General features: G+C 39.3%; 1 protein-coding gene across 2 annotated transcripts; it reads left to right on the forward strand.

Annotated features, from left to right (window-relative positions):
• Positions 1-579: 579 nt before the first annotated feature.
• Positions 580-24077, forward strand: LOC132133734 (asc-type amino acid transporter 1-like). Of its 2 annotated transcripts, none has more exons than XM_059546659.1 (11): positions 580-1412; positions 3713-3917; positions 4004-4155; positions 5466-5591; positions 6115-6268; positions 20575-20698; positions 21330-21433; positions 21870-21966; positions 22091-22240; positions 22401-22578; positions 23533-24077. In XM_059546659.1, exons 1-11 carry the CDS (start codon positions 1316-1318, stop codon positions 23652-23654), a joined length of 1509 nt encoding a protein of 502 aa, XP_059402642.1. In that variant the 5' UTR covers positions 580-1315; the 3' UTR covers positions 23655-24077. The 2 variants fall into 2 exon arrangements, with proteins under 2 accessions (XP_059402642.1, XP_059402643.1); XM_059546660.1 differs by having other exon boundaries at positions 582-1412; positions 3751-3917.
• Positions 24078-24385: the final 308 nt, after the last annotated feature.

Genomic DNA, 24385 nt, shown 5'->3' on the forward strand with positions numbered 1-24385 from the left:
TATTAAAACTAGTGTGTGAAATGGCAAATGAATCATTTTCATTTTGCACCAAACGTTGCACAAATGTATTGGAAATGTAAATGTAAATACAGAAATGCATTGTCATTTTACATATTGCATTGTCATTTTGCATATTACATCCCAAATTGAATATTGCTACCCATATGCTTCCATACATTCTCACTTGGGATGTCAAACTTTTAAACTAAGCCATACTTTTTAAACAGAGCCAGATTTATAAATTCAGAAAGTAAACCTGCTTATTGGTTAATCATTCACTTTTATACACAGATGAAAACCTGTGTGTTTTTTGCAATTGTGTGTTTTACAGTAAAACATGAGTTTGTTTGTAGGTAATGGCACTGTGCACTCGCACACAATTATCCAAAAATGTTAATGTTCTTTATAGTTGGTATTTACTGTGGATAAATATATTTGTGATGCATTTCTTTTTGTCACCTGTGATTTAATGTAAAACCATAGGCTGTATAACAAACAATTTTAGTAATTTGTTATACAGTACTTTTTTCCTGTACCTATATCTGAAGGTCTTTTATTGTGATGATCACTTGGGGTGTATAATCTGGTCTCTGTCTCCCTCTGTCAGTGCATGTTTCTTTCTGTAGCTCTTGTGATCTATTGGTTTTCTGCTCGACTTCCTCTCTTAAGGTTCGCACACTGCTGGCAGAGCTTCAGCCTTCCTGCTGGACTACAAAGCAGCTCACTCTCAGGCTTTCCTCCGGGAGATCAGCTGAAAACGGGCCTCCTTTATCTGCATGCAGTGAACAGCTACAGCCACAGATTCACGACTTGACTTCTTAAATTCCACACTGGGGATCCTTTCAGGACGAACGAGGAAACCTGTGCGTTGCAAACACAAGTGTGTGTGCATGCGGGATCACCCTGTACCCGTTCTTTCAGCTGCTCTTCTATAGGTCTTTTATTGACTGAAACTGCGTCAGTAAACGTGCCATAAACTATGTTTAACCACGTTAACTTTCTCTGTTGATGCCCTTTTGAGAGAAAAAAAGTTATTTTAGTTTATTATTATTATTTAAGTGCAAATGTCATAATTGTGTATGAATTGATGGTTTTGTGTAATGCCAGCCCTGTTGTGCACCGCGTGTGTGGATCAGTGCCGCGCGCTCGTTAACATTCTGGCCGGAGAGCGCGCGCGATGCGGCGCCTGCGCGGCCTTTTCACCGTGTTTCAATCCTCTGAAGCGAGCTGAAGAGAGGAAGCCCAGCTCTCTGTTCGTGGGCGAGCTGAAGTGGTTGGAGTAGAGAGGAAAACGACAGAAGCTCAGAGGAGCATCATGAAAGACAGCGAACTTAAACGAGACTCGGGCATCCCTGAGCGCGTGACACTCAAGAAGGAGATTGGACTTCTGAGCGCCTGCGCGATCATTATTGGTAAGGGAACTTTATCACTTGTTTTCATTTTGATTGTGGGCCATTCTTCTAACATGTAAACGTATCAAGACTTATAAAGACAAATGCATCACAGATATTCGCCATTTTGTTTGTTCATTCTTTTTTCTGGACATTTATATTTTGGTGATTTTAAGCACAATAAAACACATAATGGACTTTATGCCCTTTTAATCCCTGTTAAATATTTCTTACCATAGATAAGCTTGTGATTGCTTTATCTTTCTTTATTAAAGACTATTAATTGATTTTTATTTTTTATATGGTTATTAGTTTTAATTGTGTTTATATTAGATTTATTTTTTATATTATATTATATATATATATATATATATATATATATATATATATATATATATATATATATATTAGTATGCATAGCTTTAGTATATGTAGTAAATAGCATCATATATTTTGTTATTGTATTACCAAATACAACAGAATACCTTGAAAGGACTTACATGTTATGTATTTTATTTATTTATTTATTTATTGTCTGTCTTGTAATCTATTCTTAGATAACAGAATACAATATGAACAATTAAGTCTTATAAAACAACTTAAGTTTGCAGATATTTTTAATTTATTTATTTTTTTTAATGTTTACTAATGTCTAGATTTGGTGTTGGGGAAAGTTACTTTTAAAAGTAATGAATTACAATATTGCATTATTTTCTTTAAAAAAAAGTTGCTAAGTTACTTTTTATGGAAAGTAATATTACGTTACTTTCATGCTACTTTTTCTCATCTGCCTTGGCCTCATTTTTCTCTCTTCAAAAAATGCTTATTTTTTTGCTTTATTAGTATGGTTGAACTGGATCATTGAAGGTCAGCAGCAAGGATACTGGTTAATAAAATGGAATTAAATACATAAAGTATATTTGTGTTAGTTAACACGTCTGCATTTGACTGTTTGTATTCATTTTGAGGAATACTGAATCTGTTTTTGTGCAAGTGAGATGATAAATGCATGTTCACATTTAGTCTTGATCTACAGTATCATCATGTTCACACACGCACACAATGCCTCTGAACTCACTCGATATCTCTCAACACGAGGACAGGGGAGATGCCCGTCAATAAATTAGAAAGTAACTGCCATTAAAAAAGTAACTCAGATATGTTCTTGTAAATTAAAAAGTAATGCGTTACTTTACTAGTTACTTGAAAAAAAGTAATCTGATTACGTAACTCTCGTTACTTGTACTGCGTTACTCCAAGGAGCCGAATGAAAGCTAAAGATTGTTCCCCACGCCTGATGGCAGCCGGCTCTGTGATGGGGAGCAGTTGATTATTTATGCCTGCTGTTACGTAATCTCGTTGTGCGACACTTGGGTGCTTGAGAGAAGAGCTGCCAGGAAGTGGGTTAGTGAGGGGGGTGATCATTGTGTGCCTATGAAACTCTCACATGTACTACAGCAGAGCCACAGGGCTGACGTTCACTGGGCGAGTAGTTTTGCTTGCTGCTGTATGTTTGTGTTTGGTATTGGGTTAGTACTTGTTCTGTAGTAATGTAGTACTCTAGTACTCTAAATATCAGCTTTGTTACATCATCTTAGGAATCACTGGGCAGCAAGTGATTATATATGTGTGTGTTCTGTGTATATTTGTTATGTATATATAAATACACACACATGCATGTATATAAAAAAGATATGTTTATATATTTAATATATTTATTTATAATATAAATTACATGAATGTGACTATAGACAGGTAAATACATGTAAATATTTTTAAAATATATACTGTATCTGTGTGTATTTTTTATATACATAACATATATACACAGGACACACACATACATTATGCGAACAAAAACTTATTGCGATAAAATTTTTGACAGCACTAATATATATATATATATTCTTGCCACCCATTGATTACTATTACTAGTATATACTGAGTGTGAGAGGAATCCAGTGATCTCAAAAGATAAATATTGTACATTTTAAATGTAAAAATCAGATTTCAGGGGTGTGCTATAGCATCAATGGCTAGCAATAATTTAACAAATTAAATAAAATGTAATTAAATGCATAAAGAAATACATACATACCAGTGCATTTTTATTGTGTTCACTAGTTTATCAAGAGCGTTTACTCGTGTGCTTATGTTTATAAAGTGGCATTCAGATGGGCATGCAAATGTAATCATCATCATCATCATCATCGTCGTCGTCTTTATTGGTTAGTAAAATATAAAGCTTTGAAAGTGAAATATTTGAACACTGAGAACAAGAGACCAGGCTTGCACTGTCACATGCTTCTCTCTCTTGTCAGGTAACATTATTGGCTCTGGGATCTTCATCTCTCCTAAGGGTGTTCTGGAGCATTCAGGTTCGGTTGGCCTGGCGCTGGTGGTGTGGGTGCTAGGAGGAGGCGTAGCTGCCCTTGGCTCTCTTTGCTATGCTGAACTAGGGGTCACCATCCCTAAATCTGGGGGAGACTATTCCTACGTCACAGAGATTTTTGGTGGTCTCATGGGGTAAGACAAGTCCATACATGATCTACTAAACATTGAATGGAAATCAAACGTCCATCATTTGCTGAATGTGTTGTGCTGCTCTCCAGGTTTCTGCTGTTATGGAGTGCAGTATTGATCATGTATCCCACCACACTGGCAGTCATCGCTCTCACGTTCTCCAACTATGTGCTTCAGCCTGTTTTCCCATACTGCATTCCTCCATACATAGCCACACGCATGCTTTCCACTATCTGCATATGTGAGTGCTCGACGTCTCTGTGTCTAAACGGTTTAGTTCTTGATAACATCTCGCTGTAGAAAGTGGGCAGAGTGAAATGGCTTTAGTGAACCCGATGATTCAGCTGAATTAAACCACGAGACTGAAAAAGAATTTGAAGCAGAAGTGTGTTTTTTTTGCTCAACCAATGGAAACCGCAGATATAATGACTGTTTTCAAACAGGTTTCGCTAACCTACGAATGCTTGCAATTAGATAGGAGAACATATGTCATGTCATTCTTAAACCTGTTAAATAAATACATACATACATACATAAATAAAAGGGAATTTTTGAAGAATACTTGGCCACTCTTTTCAATATAATAAAAATTAATGAGGACTGCTGTCATAAAGCACTAAAATAAAAATAAGCAGCATAAAAGTGTGCGTAGGTATCATTTATGTGTCGTAAAAGTAGCCCATTGGTCTAAAAACCATTGATTTTTTTTTTTTTTAACAAAGTCTCTTCTGTTCACAAAGGCTGCATTTATTTGATCAAAAATACAGTAAACATGGTAATATTGTGAAATTACAATTTAAAATAACAGTTTTCTATATGAAGATATTTAAAAATGTAATTTATTCCTGTGATCAAAGCAGAATTTTCAGCATCATAACTCCAGTCTTCAGAGTCACATGATCCTTCAGAAATCACAATAATATACTGATTTAATGCTCAAATATTATCGGTGATCAGAAAATAATAATGGTCCATATTATTATCAATGTAAACAATATTTTTTTGTAGAAATCATGATACGTTGTTTTCTGGATTCTTTGATGAATAGAAGGTTTAAAAAAAGTTGATGATCACCGCTTAATTAATGAATTAACAAATTAATTAATTAATTATTTTTATTAATATAAATACACACACACACATACATATATATATATAGTAATATATATTATTACTTTTTTTTTTGAATGAATGACACATTAATTTAACATTTGCCTTTTATTTTTTAATGTACTTTTAATTCTGGTTTTAAGCAAATACTTTTTTTTTTCTTGGACCCGTGCCAGCAGCACTTGACGGCTCAGTGATGGATCGGCGTGGCTCTATAGCATGTGATTGCTGCATTAGCTCTCATTATTCAAGTCTGTTATGTGGAGGCGTTCCCACATTTCTGTCATCAGTATTTCCTGATGGCAACAAGTCATATTTCTAACATGACACTTTAGACACATAGAAAAACACTGAATTTGAAGTCATTGAAGTTCAACACATGGAAGTGAATAAGTCAAGGCATTGTATTTTTTTATGTTGTGTGTGTGTGAATGTTTGCAGTGTTTTTGACATGGGTGAACTGCTACAGTGTGCGTTTGGCCACACGGATCCAGGACACCTTCACCGTGGGGAAGCTTCTGGCTCTGGGGCTCATCATTACTGTCGGTTTAGTGCAGATCTGTGGAGGTGAGAGCGTCACATGTGTTGATATGGAAGTCTAGAGACCCAGATGTTAATACAGTATGATTAATTGATTAATTAAATGAACAAGCAATAATCAGTTAAATCCCCTATTTGTAAATAAAGTAAATGCCTTAAAGGAAGAGTTCACCCAGAAATAAAAAGTAGTGTTATTGTTAAAAAATAGTGTTTTTGGATGAAGGATCCCTTTAATAAGGAATTTTTGTGAATGCTGCATGTTATGGATAGATGTGGCTCCAACATAATGGAGCTGAGCAAATTGGACTCAAAAGAAGTCTAAAAATCTTAGTTATGTATTCTGTTTAGGCTTTCATGGCGTATATTATATGAAATAGCCAGAGTATGGAGATCATACTCAGGGTGGAAAAAAAAAAAGATTTATAGGACCAACCGTTAAGGCAACCGACAAGACAAATTATGTTATACTGATAAAGCAGTCTGTTAATACATGTAATTAGTCACGCTTTTCAGTTATTTTAGTAGAGCTGTTCTGTTTCTGTCTCCTCAGGTAACTATGAGAGCCTGACTCCACAGGTGGCCTTCATGTTTAATAAAGCTCCTTCCGTAGGACAGATTGCTCTGGCATTTCTTCATGCCTCCTTTGCCTTCAGTGGCTGGAACTTCCTCAACTATGTCACAGAAGAAGTGGTGGATCCAAGGAGGTTAGGTTGATACCACTTTTAAAACTTGGCTGGACTGACAAAATCAGCTGGAACAGTTTTACTGGCGCTTTCTGAGGAACTGAATATTAATCGCATTACATGGCATAAGCTATTTCAAAAATGTACATGTGCAATGTATACATTCAAATCCTGAAATTTCAGGCACAGATAAGATTTTTGACTCAGCTGTTGTCGAACCTATGATTATTATCTGCTGCACTGTTTTTACCCTTTTAACCAGGACCTTTTATTCACACATGATCTGTGGCTGGATATACAGGTCCTTCTCAAAAAATTAGCATATTGTGATAAAGTTCATTATTTTCCATAATGTAATGATACAAATTTAAACTTTCATATATTTTAGATTCATTGCACACCAACTGAAATATTTCAGGTATTTTATTGTTTTAATACTGATGATTTTGGCATACAGCTCATGAAAACCCAAAATGCCTGTCTCAAAAAATTAGCATATTTCATCCGACCAATAAAAGAAAAGTGTTTTTAATGCAAAAAAAGTCAACCTTCAAATAATTATGTTTAGTTATGCACTCAATACTTGGTCAGGAATCCTTTTGCAGAAATGACTGCTTCAATGCGGCGTGGCATGGAGGCAATCAGCCTGTGGCACTGCTGAGGTGTTATGGAGGCCCAGGATGCTTCGATAGCGGCCTTAAGCTCATCCAGAGTGTTGGGTCTTGCGTCTCTCAACTTTCTCTTCACAATATCCCACAGATTCTCTATGGGGTTCAGGTCAGGAGTCAAAGTCAAAGTCAAAGTCACCTTTATTTATATAGTGCTTTAAACAAAATACATTGCGTCAAAGCAACTGAACAACATTCATTAGGAAAACAGTGTCAATAATGAAAAAATGATAGTTAAAGGCAGTTCAAAGGCAGTTCATCATTGAATTCAGTCATCTCTGTTCAATTAAATAGTGTCTGTGGATTTATTTGCAATCAAGTCAATGATATCGCTGTAGATGAAGTGTCCCCAACTAAGCAAGCCAGAGGCGACAGCGGCAAGGAACCGAAACTCCATCGGTGACAGAATGGAGAAAAAAACCTTGGGAGAAACCAGGCTCAGTTGGGGGGCCAGTTCTCCTCTGACCAGACGAAACCAGTAGTTCAATTCCAGACTGCAGCAAAGTCAGATTGTGCAGAAGAATCATCTGTTTCCTGTGGTCTTGTCCTGGTGGTCCTCTGAGACAAGGTCTTTACAGGGGATCTGTATCTGGGGCTCTAGTTGTCCTGGTCTCCGCTGTCTTTAAGGGATGTAGAGGTCCTTTCTAGGTGCTGATCCACCATCTGTTCTGGATACGTACTGGATCCGGGTGACTGCAGTGACCCTCTGATCTGGACACAGACTGGATCTGGTGGCTACGGTGACCTCGGAACAAGGGAGAAACAGACAAATATTAGCGTAGATGCCATTCTTCTAATGATGTAGCAAGTACATCGGGTGTTATGGGAAGTGTTTCCGGTTCCGGTTTACCTAATTAATGCAGCCTAAAAATCCTTTAACGGATTTGGATAATAAAAGCATATTAGTATGTTATGTGTATGCCAGGTTGAAGAGATGGGTCTTTAATCTAGATTTAAACTGCAAGAGTGTGTCTGCCTCCCGAACAATGTTAGGTAGATTATTCCAGAGTTTAGTCGCCGAATAGGGAAGGACCTGCCGCCCGCAGTTGATTTTGATATTCTAGGTATTTATAAATTGCCTGAGTTTTGAGAACGTAGAGGATTATAATGTAAAAGGAGCTCATTCAAATACTGAGGTGCTAAACCATTCAGGGCTTTATAGGTAATAAGCAATATTTTAAAATCTATACGATGCTTGATAGGGAGCCAGTGCAGTGTTGGCAGGACCGGGCTAATATGGTCATACTTCCTGGTTCTAGTAAGAACTCTTGCTGCTGAATTTTGGACTAGCTGTAGTTTGTTTACTAAGCATGCAGAACAACCACCCAATAAAGCATTACAATAATCTAACCTTGAGGTCATAAAAGCATGTATTAACATTTCTGCATTTGACATTGAGAGCATAGGCCGTAATTTAGATATATTTTTGAGATGGAAAAATGTAATTTTACAAATGCTAGAAACGTGGCTTTCTAAGGAAAGATTTCGATCAAGTAGCACACCTAGGTTCCTAACTGATGACGAAGAATTGACAGAGCACCATCAAGTCTTGGACAGTGTTCTAGGTTATTACAAGCGGAGTTTTTAGGTCCTATAATTAACACCTCTGTTTTTTCAGAATTTAGCAGTAAGAAATTACTTGTCATCCAGTTTTTTATATCGACTAAGCAATCCATTAGTTTTTCAAATTGGTGTGTTTCACCGGGCTGCGAAGAAATACAGAGTTGAGTATCATCAGCATAACAGTGAAAGCTAACACCATGTTTCCTGATGATATCTCCCAAGGGTAACATATAAAGTGTGAAGAGTAGCGGCCCTAGTACTGAGCCTTGAGGTACTCCATACTGCACTTGTGATCGATAGGATACATCTTTATTCACTGCTACGAACTGATGGCGGTCATATAAGTACGATTTAAACCATGCTAATGCACTTCCATTAATGCCAACAAAGTGTTCAAGTCTATGCAAAAGAATGTTGTGGTCAATTGTGTCAAACGCAGCACTAAGATCCAATAAAACTAATAGAGAGATACACCCATGATCAGATGATAAGAGCAGATCATTTGTAACTCTAAGGAGAGCAGTCTCAGTACTATGATACGGTCTAAATCCTGACTGGAAATCCTCACATATACCATTTTTCTCTAAGAAGGAATATAATTGTGAGGATACCACCTTTTCTAGTATCTTGGACAGAAAAGGGAGATTCGAGATTGGTCTATAATTAACTAGTTCTTTGGGGTCAAGCTGTGGTTTTTTGATGAGAGGCTTAATAACAGCCAGTTTGAAGGTTTTGGGGACATATCCTAATGACAATGAGGAATTAATAATAGTCAGAAGAGGATCTATGACTTCTGGAAGCACCTCTTTTAGGAGCTTATATGGTATAGGGTCTAACATACATGTTGTTGGTTTAGATGATTTAACAAGTTTATACAATTCTTTCTCTCCTATAGTAGAGAATGAGTGGAACTGTTCCTCAGGGGGTCTATAGTGCACTGTCTGATGTGATACTGTAGCTGACGGCTGAATGGTTGCAATTTTATCTCTAATAGTATCGATTTTAGAAGTAAAGTAGTTCATAAAGTCATCACTGCTGTGATGTTGGGAAATGTCAACACTTGTTGAGGCTTTATTTTTTGTTAATTTAGCCACTGTATTGAATAAATACCTGGGGTTATGTTTGTTTTCTTCTAAAAGAGAAGAAAAGTAATCGGATCTAGCAGTTTTTAATGCTTTTCTGTAGGATATGTTACTTTCCCGCCAAGCAATACGAAATACCTCTAGTTTTGTTTTCCTCCAGCTGCGCTCCATTTTTCGGGCTGCTCTCTTTAGGGTGCGAGTATGCTCATTATACCATGGTGTCAAACTGTTTTCCTTAACCTTCCTTAAGCGTAAAGGAGCAACTGTATTTAAAGTGCTAGAAAAGAGAGAGTCCATAGTTTCTGTTACATCATCAAGTTCTGAGGTTTTGGATATGCTAAGGAATTTGGATACATCAGGAAGATAACTTAAAAAGCAGTCTTTTGTGTTAGAAGTGATGGTTCTTCCATACTTGTAACAAGAAGTAGGATTTACAATTTTGGCTATATGAAGTTTGCACAGAACTAAATAATGATCTGAGATGTCATCACTTGGCTGAATAATTTCAACACCATCAACATCAATTCCATGTGACAGTATTAAATCTAGAGTATGATTTCGACAATGAGTAGGTCCTGAAACGTGTTGTCTAACACCAATAGAGTTCAGAATGTCTATAAATGCTGAACCCAATGCATCTTTTTCATTATCAACATGGATATTAAAATCACCAACTATTAAGACTTTATCTGCAGCCAGAACTAACTCGGATGTAAAATCACCAAACTCTTTAATAAAGTCTGTATGGTGCCCTGGTGGCCTGTATACAGTAGCCAGTACAAACATAACAGAGGATTTATCATTAACATTTGTTTCTCTGGATAATGTTATATGAAGCACCATTACTTCAAATGAGTTATACTTGAAGCCTGCTCTCTGAGAGATCCTGAAAACGTGGCTATAAATTGAAGCAACACCTCCACCTTTGCCTTTTAGACGCGGCTCATGTTTATAACAGTAATCTTGGGGGGTGGACTCATTTAAAATAATGTAATCATCAGGTTTTAGCCAGGTTTCTGTCAAACAGAGTACATCTATATTATGATCAGTGATCATATTATTTACAAAAAGTGTTTTCGTAGAAAGGGATCTGATATTCAATAAGCCAAGCTTTATCATTTGTTTATCCATATTTCTTCTGTTTTTTATTTGTTGAACCTCAATTAAATTGTTAATCTTAACTTGGTTTGGACGTTTTTTGTTTTTTCTAGTTCGGGGAACAGACACAGTCTCTATAGTGTGATATCTAGGTGAAAAAGTCTCTATGTGCTGAGAATTAACTGACCTCTGTGATGGGAGAGTTGGCAGGCCAATTGAGCACAGTAATACCATGGTCAGTAAACCATTTACCAGTGGTTTTGGCACTGTGAGCAGGTGCCAGGTCGTGCTGTAAAACGAAATCTTCATCTCCATAAAGCTTTTCAGCAGATGGAAGCATGAAGTGCTCCAAAATCTCCTGATAGCTAGCTGCATTGACCCTGCCCTTGATAAAACACAGTGGACCAACACCAGCAGCTGACATGGCACACCAGACCATCACTGACTGTGGTTACTGTTATGTGTTTTATAGGTACACCGTAACCTTTATAGGAGGCTTAACACAAGGACCACAGCTGCACATCCATTGAACCCACGGCTTTATTATCGTTCCCCCCTACAACAACAACATACACATGGTTCCTACCCCATTAGTTAACCTGATACTACATCCCCCTTTCTAAGCAAAGGATAATCTTTGTGCAGATGCAAAAATAACATTAAGGCATTTCTAAACTATAACAGAAGGCTCTTCCGATTACTTATACTGAAAATATAACCCATACCATCATTAAAATGATAATCAAGTTCAGTAACAGTAATAACACACATTTATGGTTCTCTAATTTTTCCATACTGTTCAGCTGTGAAGTACTATAAACATGTGCTTCTGTAAACACTTTATCAACAACATTAATTGGCGACAATCAACTACTCCCTGCCCTCCTCCATAACTCAGGTGCCATTTCTAAGACCGAACAAAGTCTTTCAAGTAAGATGGAGGATTCCTTATTCGGGCTGGGAAATGTCTTTCACACACAGGAGACTGCTGACTGGCTACACAATGTGCTCCGGGTGTGACAGGAGTGTGTGTGTCATCAAGAACTGTGCTCTCGGGTGCTGGTTCAATTAAGTCAGCAGGTTCTCCAGGAGCCACAGGGGTTGGTGAAAGATGGTATCTGTTCCTTCGCAGAGCAGTGTTGGGAAAGTTCACTTTCTACATGAACTAGTTCAATGTTCAATTCACAAATTTTAAAATGAACTAGTTCAGTTCATAGTTCAAACTACAAAATTTTTAACTAAAGTTCACAGTTCCAAAAATGAACTAGTTCATAGTTCTTTTTTTCCATACGTTGCTGCGAGCTATTATTTTTCAAAATTATTGCCACAGCCCATATAGAATCACAGCAATTATTTTATCAGTTTTAACAATGAAGCTATGCGTCAGATTTCATCTTCATATCCAATTTTGAATCCTTATCCAACCAGGGTTTACATTAGCATTGAGGGGAAAGCATTTCCCCATGGTTGCTTTAATGCTTTGTCTCCCATTCTCACCGACCTTGTCATAAACATCATAAAATTCTTTTAAATGATCATACACCTTCTTGCTACATGCTGCTGTCGTTTGCTGTTTTTTTTTTGATGACGCGTCACGCATGCGGCGGACGGCGGTGCGACACTGGTGGCTGGTGTTGCCAGATTGGGTGTTTTTCCACTACATATTAAGACCCGTTTATGGTGTGTTTTAGCCGGGGTTTCGCCTGGAAGGCTCTATAGAAATCTGGCACCCTATTGAACGAAGTTAACCTGAGAGAGCGTGCCGTTCACAGACACCAGAATGAACGCGTTCACAATAACGTTCATCAGGCAGCAATACAGCACGTTCAGTTCACGTTCGCCCAAAATATGAACGAGTTCATGAACTATCGTTCAATGAACGCGTTCAGGCACAACACTGTCGCAGAGTGCCCCCGGGCGTCTCAATGATGTATGACCTCGGCGTGCCAGCAGTAGACACCACCGTGCCTCTTTCCACTGTATCTTTGACCCACACATGATCCCCGGGTTGAAGGAACGGCATGTCGCGTGCTCTGTGTCTTTGGTCAAAATTCTGTCACAGTTTTTGTCTGTACCTTTGCTCTGTTCTTTTCAGGTTATCCATGTCTGCGCACCCTGGGTTGAGCTTGGATGGAATGACAGGAACTGGCGTTCTTATTTTCCTCCCCATCAGAAGGTCAGCGGGACTGTATCCATTCGCCAGGGGAGCAGCTCGATAGGCCATGAGGGCGAGGTAAGGGTCGCTGGATTTCTTGAGAAAACTTTTGATCGTCCTCACAGCGCGCTCCGCCTCCCCGTTGCTCTGTGGGAAATGGGGACTGGATGTCACATGACTAAACCCCCAATCCTGTGCAAACTGCCTGAAGATCTCAGATGCAAATTGTGGGCCGTTGTCTGAGCGGACCACTTCAGGTATACCATGACGAGCAAAGATAGACTTGACATGATCAATCACAGCTCCAGATGTTGTGGATGTCAGTTTTGCTACTTCAAAATATCTGGAGAAATAGTCCACGATGACCAGGTATTGTTTGCTGTCTATCTGGAATAAATCCGCTCCTACAGTGGACCATGGTCTTGGCGGAAACTCAGTAGACATCATCTTTTCTTTGAAATTGACTCTTTCACGGCTGCACACATTACATTTCTCTATCATGTTTGTCAGCTCTCTGCTGAGCCCTGGCCACCACACTGAATGCTTAGCTCGCTCTCTGCATTTTGTTATTCCCAGATGGCCCTCGTGCAGCTTGGACAGGATGTCTGCCCTGAGTGACACTGGGATGACTATTCTGCTGCCATACAACAGTAGACCCTCTTGAATTGTGAGCTCACCTGAATATTGCAGATATGGCTGGAAAACTCTGTTAATTGAGAATTTATCTGGCCATCCTTCGACACAGAATTTCTTCAAGTGCTTGAGTATGGGGTCATCATCCTGGTGTCTCTGAATTTCTCTTAACCTATTTTCTGTAGCTGGGAGATTCGCTACAACAGAGTCAACATAGAGGTTGATTTCCTCCTCCTGCAATCCTTCTGCAGTGTGACTGACGGGAGCTCTGGACAGCACATCCGCAGTTGCAATGTCTTTGCCAGCCACATGCGATATGGTGTAGGCAAACCGCATTAGTCGCATGCGCGGGCGCTGTATGCGTGGAGGAAGTTCATCTAAGCTCTTTGAGCCTAGTAGAGGAATCAGAGGCTTGTGGTCGGTTTCAATGTGAAAACTCTTTCCAATTAGGAACTCTGCGAACCTCTCACAGGCCCATGTTGATGCTAGCGCCTCCTTCTCGATCTGGGCGTATTGCTGCTCAGTGCTGCTGAGGGCTCTCGAGGCATACGCCACAGGTTTCCACTCTGAGTCTCTTTGCTGCTGGAGAAGAACGGCGCCCATCCCATATGAGGAAGAGTCAGCGGAGACAAGCGTTTCAGCATTCGGGTCATACAATGCAAGCCCTGGGGGTGTCGACAAATCTTCTCTTATGTTATCGAAGGCCTGCTGTTGTTGCGGCCCCCAGGCCCACATACTGGACTTTTTCAGCAGGTCTCTGAGTGGTCGTGTTTTCTCAGCCAAGTGAGGCAGGAACTTCCCCAGGTGGTTTGTCATCCCCAGGAAGCGTCTCACTTCGCTGACGTTACTGAGTGCTGACATAGCTTTTACAGCGCTCACTTTATCAGGGTCAGCACTGACGCCTGATGCCTCAATGACCTGCCCCAGGAACTTCATCCTGCTCTTAGAAAACTCACACTTATCGTTGAGCGTCACTCCTGCCTCCTGCAGTCGTGACAGTACTTTCCACAGTCTCTCATCATGCTCCGTCTGTGTGGCTCCCCAGATGAGCACGTCATCCATCTGACATAGAACACCCACCAGCCCCTCCAAGATGCGTGACATGCGCTTTTGGAAATGTTCTGGTGCTGATGAGATCCCAAAACACATGCGATTATAACAATACCGCCCAAACGGAGTTATGAAAGTGGTTAGCAGAGATGACTCCTTGGACAGTGGACTCTGCCAAAAGCCTGCGTTGGCGTCTAGCTTTGAAAACACTTTGGCCCCAGCGAGCTGTCCTAAAGTGTGTTCAACTGAGGGGAGGGGATGCTTCTCTCTCATAACTGATTTGTTCAGCTCTGTAAGATCGGTGCATATTCTCACCTTTCCTGTGCGTTTCAGCACCACCACCATAGGCGCACACCATTCAGTGGGCCCCTCCACCAATGAGATAACTCCCTGCTGCTCCATACGGTCCAACTCCTCTCTGACCTTTGGCAGGAGTGGGAGGGAGATGCGCCTGGGAGTTGAGAGGGAGAAAGGCTGAGCGCCTGGTTTCAATACTATGTTGTACTCACCCTCCATTTTACCGAGTCCACAGAAAAGCTTAGGGAACTCCCTTTTTACTGTCTCTTTGGAGTCCAGGCTGATGTTATTTATTCTGGCGACCAACTGCAGTGCCACTGCAGCAAGCCCGCCTAGCAGTGGTGTGCACAGCCCCTCCACAACATAAATTTCCTCTTTAGTACGTTTACTGTTCTTACTGGTGGCTGTGAACTTGCCCTTCACGTTCAGACGAGTCCCTCCTGGCCCCAGCAGAACCCTCGTTGACTTCTCCAGCCTGCTGAACTGGCCCTGGTTATACAGCATTTCCGATATAGCGGTGACGTCTGCACCAGTGTCTATTTTAAAGCGTGCATTGAGATTCTCCACATGTATGTCTGTCATCCATGGGCTGTCATTTGCGTCCGCTGACAGTGAACCCAGAAATGCAACTTCCTCACCAGTGTCCTCAACCACTGTAGCTACATGCATTTCACACATTCTTTTAGTTTTGCACACTCTGGCGTAATGTCCTTTTTTTCTGCAGTTATTGCATATTACCTCTTTACCTGGACATTGTTGTTGGCTATGGCATCTTGAATCACCGCATCTGTCGCATTGTACCTGTCTTTCCTTCAGTTTTTTCTCTGTTTGCTTGTATTGTGGCTTGAGTTGTTTTGCGCGTGCGCCGCTGCGCTGTCGCGCACAGCGTGCACGCTGTCAAGCTGAGCGTTGGAAATATCTGCTTTAAAGTTCATTTTTAGCATTTCTTGTTGCTTCTTCACCTGCTCGCTTTGTCTAGCTCTGTTAATTGCTTTCTCTAGAATCAGTTCGGAATCGAGTTGTAGCTGTTCTGACAAGCGTTTATCTCTCAGACCCACAACAAGTCTATCTCTCACCATTTCGTCATGCAGAGCCCCGTATCCGCAGTGCTCCGCTAGACAGTGCAGCGCAGTGTGAAAGCTGTCAGCCGACTCGCCCATTTCTTGCTGCCTCTGGTTAAACTTTGCCCTCTCGAAGATCACATTTCTGCGTGTTACAAAGTGAGCATCCAGCTTTCTCTTAACTGTGTCGTACTCACTTGCTTCCTCTGGGCTGAGGTGCAGAGAAACCAGTATATCCTCCGCCTCCTCCCCCATTGTGTAAATCAGTGCATTAACTTGATTTTCGTCCGCTTTTTGTCTCCAATCCAGATGCGATGCGGAATCTGTCGAAGCGTTTAATCCATTTAGTCCAGTCTTCGGCTTTAAATGTGAACTTTTCTGGTGGGGAAACTTGAAACTGATTCATTTTGCCGTCTGTGAGCTCGCTAGCATTAGCGTTAGCCCCAAACTTTCGTTAATCGGCAGAGAGAAAGCAAATAAACAACTAGCCTGCGTCCTGTGTTATCTCTTATTTGTTCGACGTCCGTTAATATTACTTTTTTGCTTCTGACACCATGTTATGTGTTTTATAGGTACACCGTAACCTTTATAGGAGGCTTAACACAAGGACCACAGCTGCACATCCATTGAACCCACGGCTTTATTATCGTTCCCCCCTACAACAACAACCTACACATGGTTCCTACCCCATTAGTTAACCTGATACTACAGGTACTTGACACTGGACTTCAGGTATTTTGGCATTTCCTTCTCCCCAGTCTTCCTCCAGACTCTGGCACCCTGATTTCCGAATGACATGCAAAATTTGTCCAAATGTCCAGTGCTGCTTCTCTGTAGCCCAGGTCAGGCGCTTCTGCTGCTGTTTCTGGTTCAAAAGTGGCTTGACCTGGGGACTGCGGCACCTGTAGCCCATTTCCTGCACACGCCTGTGCACGGTGGCTCTGGATGTTTCTACTCCAGACTCAGTCCACTGCTTCCGCAGGTCCCCCAAGGTCTGGAATCGGTCCTTCTCCACAATCTTCCTCAGGGTCCGGTCACCTCTTCTCGTTGTGCAGCGTTTTTGACACACTTTTTCCTTCCCACAGACTTCCCACTTAGGTGCCTTGATACAGCACTCTGGGAACAGCCTGTTTGTTCAGAAATTTCTTTCTGTGTCTTACCCTCTCGCTTGAGGGTGTCAATGATGGCCTTCTGGTCAGCAGTCTTACCCATGATTGCGGTTTTGAGTAATGAACCAGGCTGGGAGTTTTTAAAAGCCTCAGGAATCTTTTGCAGGTGTTTAGAGTTAATTAGTTGATTCAGATGGTTAGGTTAATAGCTTGTTTAGAGAACCTTTTCATGATATGCAAATTTTTTGAGACAGGCATTTTGGGTTTTCATGAGCTGTATGCCAAAATCATCAGTATTAAAACAATAAAAGACCTGGAATATTTCAGTTGGTGTGCAATGAATCTAAAATATATGAAAGTTTAATTTTTATCATTACATTATGGAAAATAATGAACTTTATCACAATATGCTAATTTTTTGAGAAGGACCTGTATATGTGTGTATTTACTTATCTATCTGTCTTTCTGTGTATCATCTGTCTGTCTATATGTCTATTTTTCTGTCTGTCTGTCTTTCTGTTTATCTTTCTGTGTATGTCTTTCTATCTACAAACCCAATTCCAAAAAGTTGGGACACTGTACAAATTGTTAGGAAGAACGGAATGGAATAATTGGAATTCTCATAAACTTATATTTTATTTACAATAGAATATAGATAACATCAAATGTTGAAAGTGAGACATTTTGAAAAGTCATGCCAAACATCGGCTCATTTTGGATTTCATGAGAGACATGAACATTCCAAAAAAGTTGGGACAGGTAGCAATAAGAGGCCAGAAAAGTTAAATATACATATAAGGAACAGCTGGAAGACCAATTTGTAACTTATTAGGTCAATTGGCAACATGATTGGGTATACAAAGAGCCTCTCAGAGTGGCAGTGTCTCTCAGAAGTCAAGATGGGCAGAGGATCACCAATTCCCCCAATGCTGCGGCGGAAAATAGTGGAGCAATATCAGAAAAGAGTTTCTCAGAGAAAAATTGCAAAGAGTTTGAAGTTATCATCATAAGGGTCAAGGCCGGAAAACCATACCGGATGCCCGTGATCTTTGGGCCCTTAGACGGCACCGCATCACATACAGGAATGCTACTGTAATGGAAATCACAACATGGGCTCAGGAATACTTCCAGAAAACATTGTCAGTTAACACAATCCACCTTGCCATTTGCCGTTGCTGGCTAAAACTCTATAGATCAAAAAAGAAGCCATATCTAAACATGATCCAGAAGCACAGGCGTTTTCTCTAGGCCAAGTCTCATTTAAAATGGACTGTGGCAAAGTGTAAAACTGTTCTGTGGTCTGACGAATCAAAATTTGAAGTTCTTTTTGGAAAACTGTCATCCGGAATAAAGCGGACAAGGACAACCAAAGTTGTTATCAGCGCTCAGTTCAGAAGCCTGCATCTCTGATGGTATGGGGTTACATGAGTGCGTGTGGCATGGGCAGCTTACACATCTGGAAAGGCACCATCAATGCTGAAAGGTATATCCAAGTTCTAGAACAACATATGCTCCATCCAGACGTCGTCTCTTTCAGGGAAGATCTTGCATTTTCCAACATGACAATGCCAGACCACATACTGCATCAGTTACAACATCATGGCTGCATAGAAGAAGGATCCAGGTACTGAAATGGCCAGCTGCAGTCCAGATCTTTCACCCATAGATAACATTTGGATCATAAAGAGGAAGATGCGACAAAGAAGACCCAAGACAGTTGAGCAACTAGAAGCCTGTATTAGACAAGAATAGGACAACATTCCTATTCCTAAACTTGAGCAACTTGTCTCCTCAGTCCCCAGACATTTGCAGACTGTTATAAAAAGAAGAGGGGATGCCACACAGTGGTAAACATGGCCTTGTCCCAACTTTTTTGAGATGTGTTGATGCCATGAAATTAAAAAATAAACGTATTTTTCCCTTAAAATCATATATTTTCTCAGTTTAAACATTTGATATGTTGTCTATGTTGTATTCTAAAAAAAATATTGAAATTTGAAACTTCCACATCATTACATTCTGTTTTTATTCACAATTTGTACAATGTTCCAACTTTTTTGGAATCGGGTTTGTATCTCTCTGTCTGTCTGTCTAGCTATCTATCTGTCTGTCTGTCTTTGTCTATCTATCTGTCTGTCGGTCCATTCGTCCGTCCGTCGGTTGTTCGGTCGGTCTGTCTGTCTGTCTATTATCTGTCTGTCTGTCTATTATCTGTCTGTCTATCTGTCTGTCTGTCTGTCTGTCTCTATCTATCTATATGTCTGTCAATCTTTCTGTCTGTCTGTCTGTCTGTCTGTCTATCTATTATCTGTCTGTCTGTCTATTTATCTATATCTGTCTGTCTGTCTGTCTATCTTTCTGTATGTCTATATGTCTGTCTGTCGGTCTGTCCATCTTTCTGTACGTCTATCTGTCTGTCTGTCTGTCTGTCTATCTGTCCGTCCATCCGTCGGTCTGTCTGTCTGTCTATCTTTCTGTACGTCTATATGTCTGTCTGTCGGTCTGTCCATCTTTCTGTACTTCTATCTGTCTGTCTGTCTGTCTGTCTATCTATTATATTTCTGTCTGTCTTTCTATTTATCCATCCATCCGTCCGTCTATCCGTCTATTATCTGTCTGTATATCTATCTGTCTCTCTGTCTATTATCTGTCTGTCTGTCTTTCTGTCTGTCTGTCTGTCTGTCTGTCTTTCTATCTGCCTGACTGTCTGTCTATCTATCTCTCTGTCTGTCAATCTGTCTGTCTGTCTCTCTATCTGTATGTCCGTCTGTCTGTCTCTCTCTCTATCTATCTATCTATCTATCTATCTATCTATCTATCTATCTATCTATCTATCTATCTATCTATCTATCTATCTATCTATCTATATGTCTGTCTATCTATCTCTGTCTCTGTCTATCTATCTGTCTGTCTGACTGTCCATCCGCCCGTCCGTCGGTTGTTCGGTCTGTCTATCTATCTATTATCTGTCTGTCTGTCTATCTGTTTATCTATTATCTGTCTGTCTGTCTATTATCTGTCTGTCTCTCTGTCTGTCTATCTATTATCTGTTGATCTGTCTGTTTATCTTTCTGTCTTTCTGTCGGCCTGTCTATCTGTCTGCCTGTGTCTGTCTGTCTGCCTATCTAATCTATCTATCTATGTATTTATCTGTCTATCTCTGTCTTTCTGTCTGTCTATCTGTCTGTCTGTATTTCTGTCTGTCTGTCTATCTTGTCTGTCTGTCTGTCTTTCTGTCTGTCTATTATCTGTCTGTCTATCTATCTCTCTATCTATATGTATGTCTGTCTATCTTTTTGTCTGTCTGTCTGTCTATCTTGTCTATCTGTCTATCTATCTATCTATCTGTCTGTCTGTCTGTCTGCCTGTCTGTCTGTCTGTCTGTCTGTCTGTCTGTCCGTCTGTCCGTCCGTCCGTCATTTGGTCTGTATGTCTGTCTGTCTGTCTATCTGTTTATCTCTCTCTCTTTCTGTCTGTCTGTCTGTCTGTCGGTCTGTCTATCTTTATGTACGTCTGTCTGTCTATCTTTCTGTCAGTCTGTCTATCTGTCTGTCTGTCTGTATGTCTGTCTGTGTGTCTGTCTATTTATTTATTTGTTTATTTTCTTTTAGGAATCTGCCTCGAGCAATATACATCTCCATTCCACTGGTAACATTTGTCTACACGCTCACAAACATTGCGTATTTCTCCTCCATGTCTCCTGAGGAACTGCTGTCCTCCAACGCAGTGGCTGTTGTAAGTGCAGGCCTTTGACTCACTGGATCGCAATTTTTTTTTTTTTTAAGCACCAGATTATTAATATAATTCTAACATTCAAGGATGGATCCACTAACCATTTGTGTGCAATAATCACACTATTACAATTTCCAGACAACAGTCAGAATTGGATTAAATGGAGATAGTTGTGCTTGTATGAATATACTGAATTAGTTTTTATATTTGTATTTTCTATTTTACTTTTAGTGCAAATATTTGTCTTTTTTTTGTTTGTGTCATTTGTAATTTTTTATTTTTTTTAAATAATAATAAAATAATTAAATAATAATTTTTTTTTTATTTAATTTTAATTTTAAATTTAAACTAAATTAAAATTAAAAACGTTTCACTGGAAACTATACCTGAAAGAAAATACATTTATTTTAATTCCATTATAAACAATTTTAGTTTTAGTTATCTATAATAACCCAAATGATGGATGGAAATGTATAAGCAGGGATACTGTTGATTGAGATGTCTGGATTGTGATAGTGGAGTGATGCTGTACCGGATCAGTAAATTATGTGAGATTGTGATAGTCTGCTGCTTCCTCCTCTGAATGTTTTCATTCTGTTAATAATATGCTAAGGCTTTGTTTCTTTTGCCTTAGACTTTTGGTGAAAAGCTTCTTGGGGTGTTTTCCACCCTCATGCCGATCTCGGTGGCACTCTCCACTTTTGGGGGCATCAATGGTTACCTCTTCACCTCTTCCAGGTGAGTGAATTTCTATTTAATTTTACTGTTACCTTACCTCATGAGTTAGTGTATAGTGACTCCTTATGATTATACAGTATCTTGTTATGTGCACAGATGTTATACTCAAAGAAGGTGACTTCTGTAAAATTAATTAATCTTAAAGACAAGATTAAAGTTCAAGTTTACATTGGCATTTTTTCCACCGCTTTAAAGGAAAGAAACGCAATGCAGCATCATGTTTTCATAATGGTTGGAAGCCAAAATCAAAAACAAAACAAAAATTTTATAAGCCCTAGTCATAAAATCATCTTTGAGGGCAAGGGGGCCCCCTGGTGGTGACCTACGCATCTTGTATACTGGTATGTGTATTGGAAGAATGCAGCAGTGCCGGTTATGACAGTGATTCTTTGTTATGCATTTACTGTTTGCATGTGTATTTGTTTGACTAAAAAAGGTTGTGTTTCTCCGGGGCACGGGAAGGACATTTACCCAGCCTTCTTGCTATGATCCACTTTAAGCAGTGCACGCCGATTCCAGCTCTGCTCGTGTGTGTATGTGATTTTCAGTTTTTGTTATCGCTAAAAGCTTCTCATGTTGCTTCTCAGAGTGCAGCTTGTTCTATTTTTTCATTTATCTTATTCTTTCTTTATTTTCCCTCTTAATCTTATCTTTCAGTGCACTGCCACAATTGTGATCTTGTGCATTGGAGAAACTCACAACCTGATAAACTATGTGTCTTTCATCAACTACCTCTCTTATGGAGTCACTATTTCTGGCCTGCTCTACTACAGATGGAAGAAGCCAAACTTATACAGGCCCATCAAGGTATTCAATTACATACAAATAATATAAACAGCCTTTATACAGTCCGGTGCATCCAGCGGGTTCATGTAGTTTGCCGCAGTAGTCAGCAGTACAGTCACTGCCACATCATGTTTAAGATTCAGCAGCTGGGTGAATGTGAGTTTTTTTTTTCTCTTGTCAGGTGAGTCTCCTAGTGCCTGTGTGTTACCTGCTCTTCTGGGCTCTACTGCTGGGCTTCAGTTTGCACTCGGAGCCGCTGGTGTGTGGAGTGGGGCTTGTCATTATGCTGACTGGAGTGCCTGTCTATTTCCTGGGAGTTTACTGGAAAAACAAGCCAAAATGTGTATATGACTTCACTGGTAAAGAGACTTTTGTTGTTGTTGTTGTTGTAGAAAACAAAACGAGATATTTTGTAGAACGTCCATACTGCTCTTTTCCATTCAGCTGCAAAAGTACAAGCAAGTGGCAAAGAAGGATTATAAACTCTCTTACATAGAGTCATGTGGACTACTTTATAATGCTCCAAGTCTTCTGAAGTCATATAGCTTTGTGAAATGAAGTGTGAACTGTTTTCAGACACATAATTGCATGTTATTTGAAATAACAACAAATAGAAATAGCATGGCGGCAAACACATTAAGTTTGTATTAAATGGCATTAGATATTAATTGAGTTTTTTTTAAGCTTATTATTTTTTTAATTTGACATTATTAAAACGTGCACTATGATATAGTAGCTACGAGTTAAGTTTTAGGGGAATATATATATATATATATATATATATATATATACACACTTTCAGGATTTTAAGTACACTAGTAATTCAAATAGGTGCACTGATGAAAGCAGTTTTTTGTAAATAACTTAATTTGGTAATGCTTTAGAATGAGGTTCCATTAGTTAATGTTCGTTGATGTTTTATTTAACATGAACAAATAATGAACAGTACATTTATTACTGTATTTATTAATCTTTGTTAATGTTAGTTAATGAAAATACAGTTATTCATTGTTAGTTCATGCTAATTGACAGTGCATTAACTAATGTTAACACACACACAATTTAAATAATGCATTAGTAAATGTTTAAATTAACATGAACTAAGATTAATAAATGCTGTAGAAGGATTGTTCTAGCTCAGTTCTTGTCAACTAAAGTATTTAACTAATATTAACTAATGGAACCTCATTCTAAAGTGTTACTCTTAAAAGCTACCATGCAACTTCAGAATAGTTAGATATGATAGATATGACATGAGTCATATCATTTATAATGACATACGGATGGGTAATTTCATGTCATCTTTGTTACAGAGTGGGCTACATATCTGGGACAACGAGTGTTTTTTGTCGTGTTCCCACAAATCGATCCTATTGAAGCGGCAGAATGGACTGACAGATCTTCCTTCACAAGCAAAGCTTCTGGACCTCTCTGAATTTTGCATTACTTTAATTTGGCAGCTCTTTACTTAAAATCCACACTTTCCAGGCTTGTAGTTGTAGTAAAAGGAAATGAAACAATAACTGCCTCATTTGTTTAAATGGGCACTATATTTGTATGATTCAGTGGGTTTGATTGGTTCTGTTTCAGCTATTATGGATTGTGTACTGCACTGGGTATTTCTCACTTTTTGGTTAGGTATGTTATTTCTACTGCAGAAACTGTTTTTAAATCCTATAATTTGCTACTGGGGTTTATTTGCAAATGGCCTGTGTTGATACATGTACAGAATCTCTCCTCTCTTTTGTATGATACTTCACCTGTGATGTCTTTCCAAACACGTAACATTTTATACAGGCACTGCATGCCTCACTGGTGTAAATACATTTAAAGTGCTTCTAACAATGCTCACCCTTCACTTTTTTGGTTTTGGTCTTTATTGGTTATTAGTATAACTTTATTGTAACCTGCAGGCATTTTATTTTTCTTTAACCCCCTCGAAGAGCTATGAAATCATATATAATAGAATAAATAATACATTTATTTAGGTTTATGCTTAAAAGGTGAAAAGTAAGTTTGGATAAAGACAAAAACAATTCTCGTAGTCTTAAACAATTTTACTGCTAAGGTACATTTATGTTATTTGCCTCCGTGTATATATATATATATATACATACACAAACCCGATTCCAAAAAAGTTGAGACACTGTACAAATTGTGAGTAAA

This window comes from Carassius carassius, chromosome 50 (assembly GCF_963082965.1).
Source record: "Carassius carassius chromosome 50, fCarCar2.1, whole genome shotgun sequence".
NCBI classification, from domain to species: Eukaryota; Metazoa; Chordata; class Actinopteri; order Cypriniformes; family Cyprinidae; genus Carassius; species Carassius carassius.

Coding starts and splice junctions, on each gene's coding strand:
- LOC132133734 (XM_059546659.1), top strand. CDS start 1,316: ATGAAAGACAGCGAACTTAAACGAGACTCGGGCATCCCTGAGCGCGTG. Junction 1,413..3,712: donor CGCCTGCGCGATCATTATTG/GTAAGGGAACTT, acceptor CTCTCTTGTCAG/GTAACATTATTGGCTCTGGG. Junction 21,967..22,090: donor TTCCAGCTCTGCTCGTGTGT/GTATGTGATTTT, acceptor CTTATCTTTCAG/TGCACTGCCACAATTGTGAT.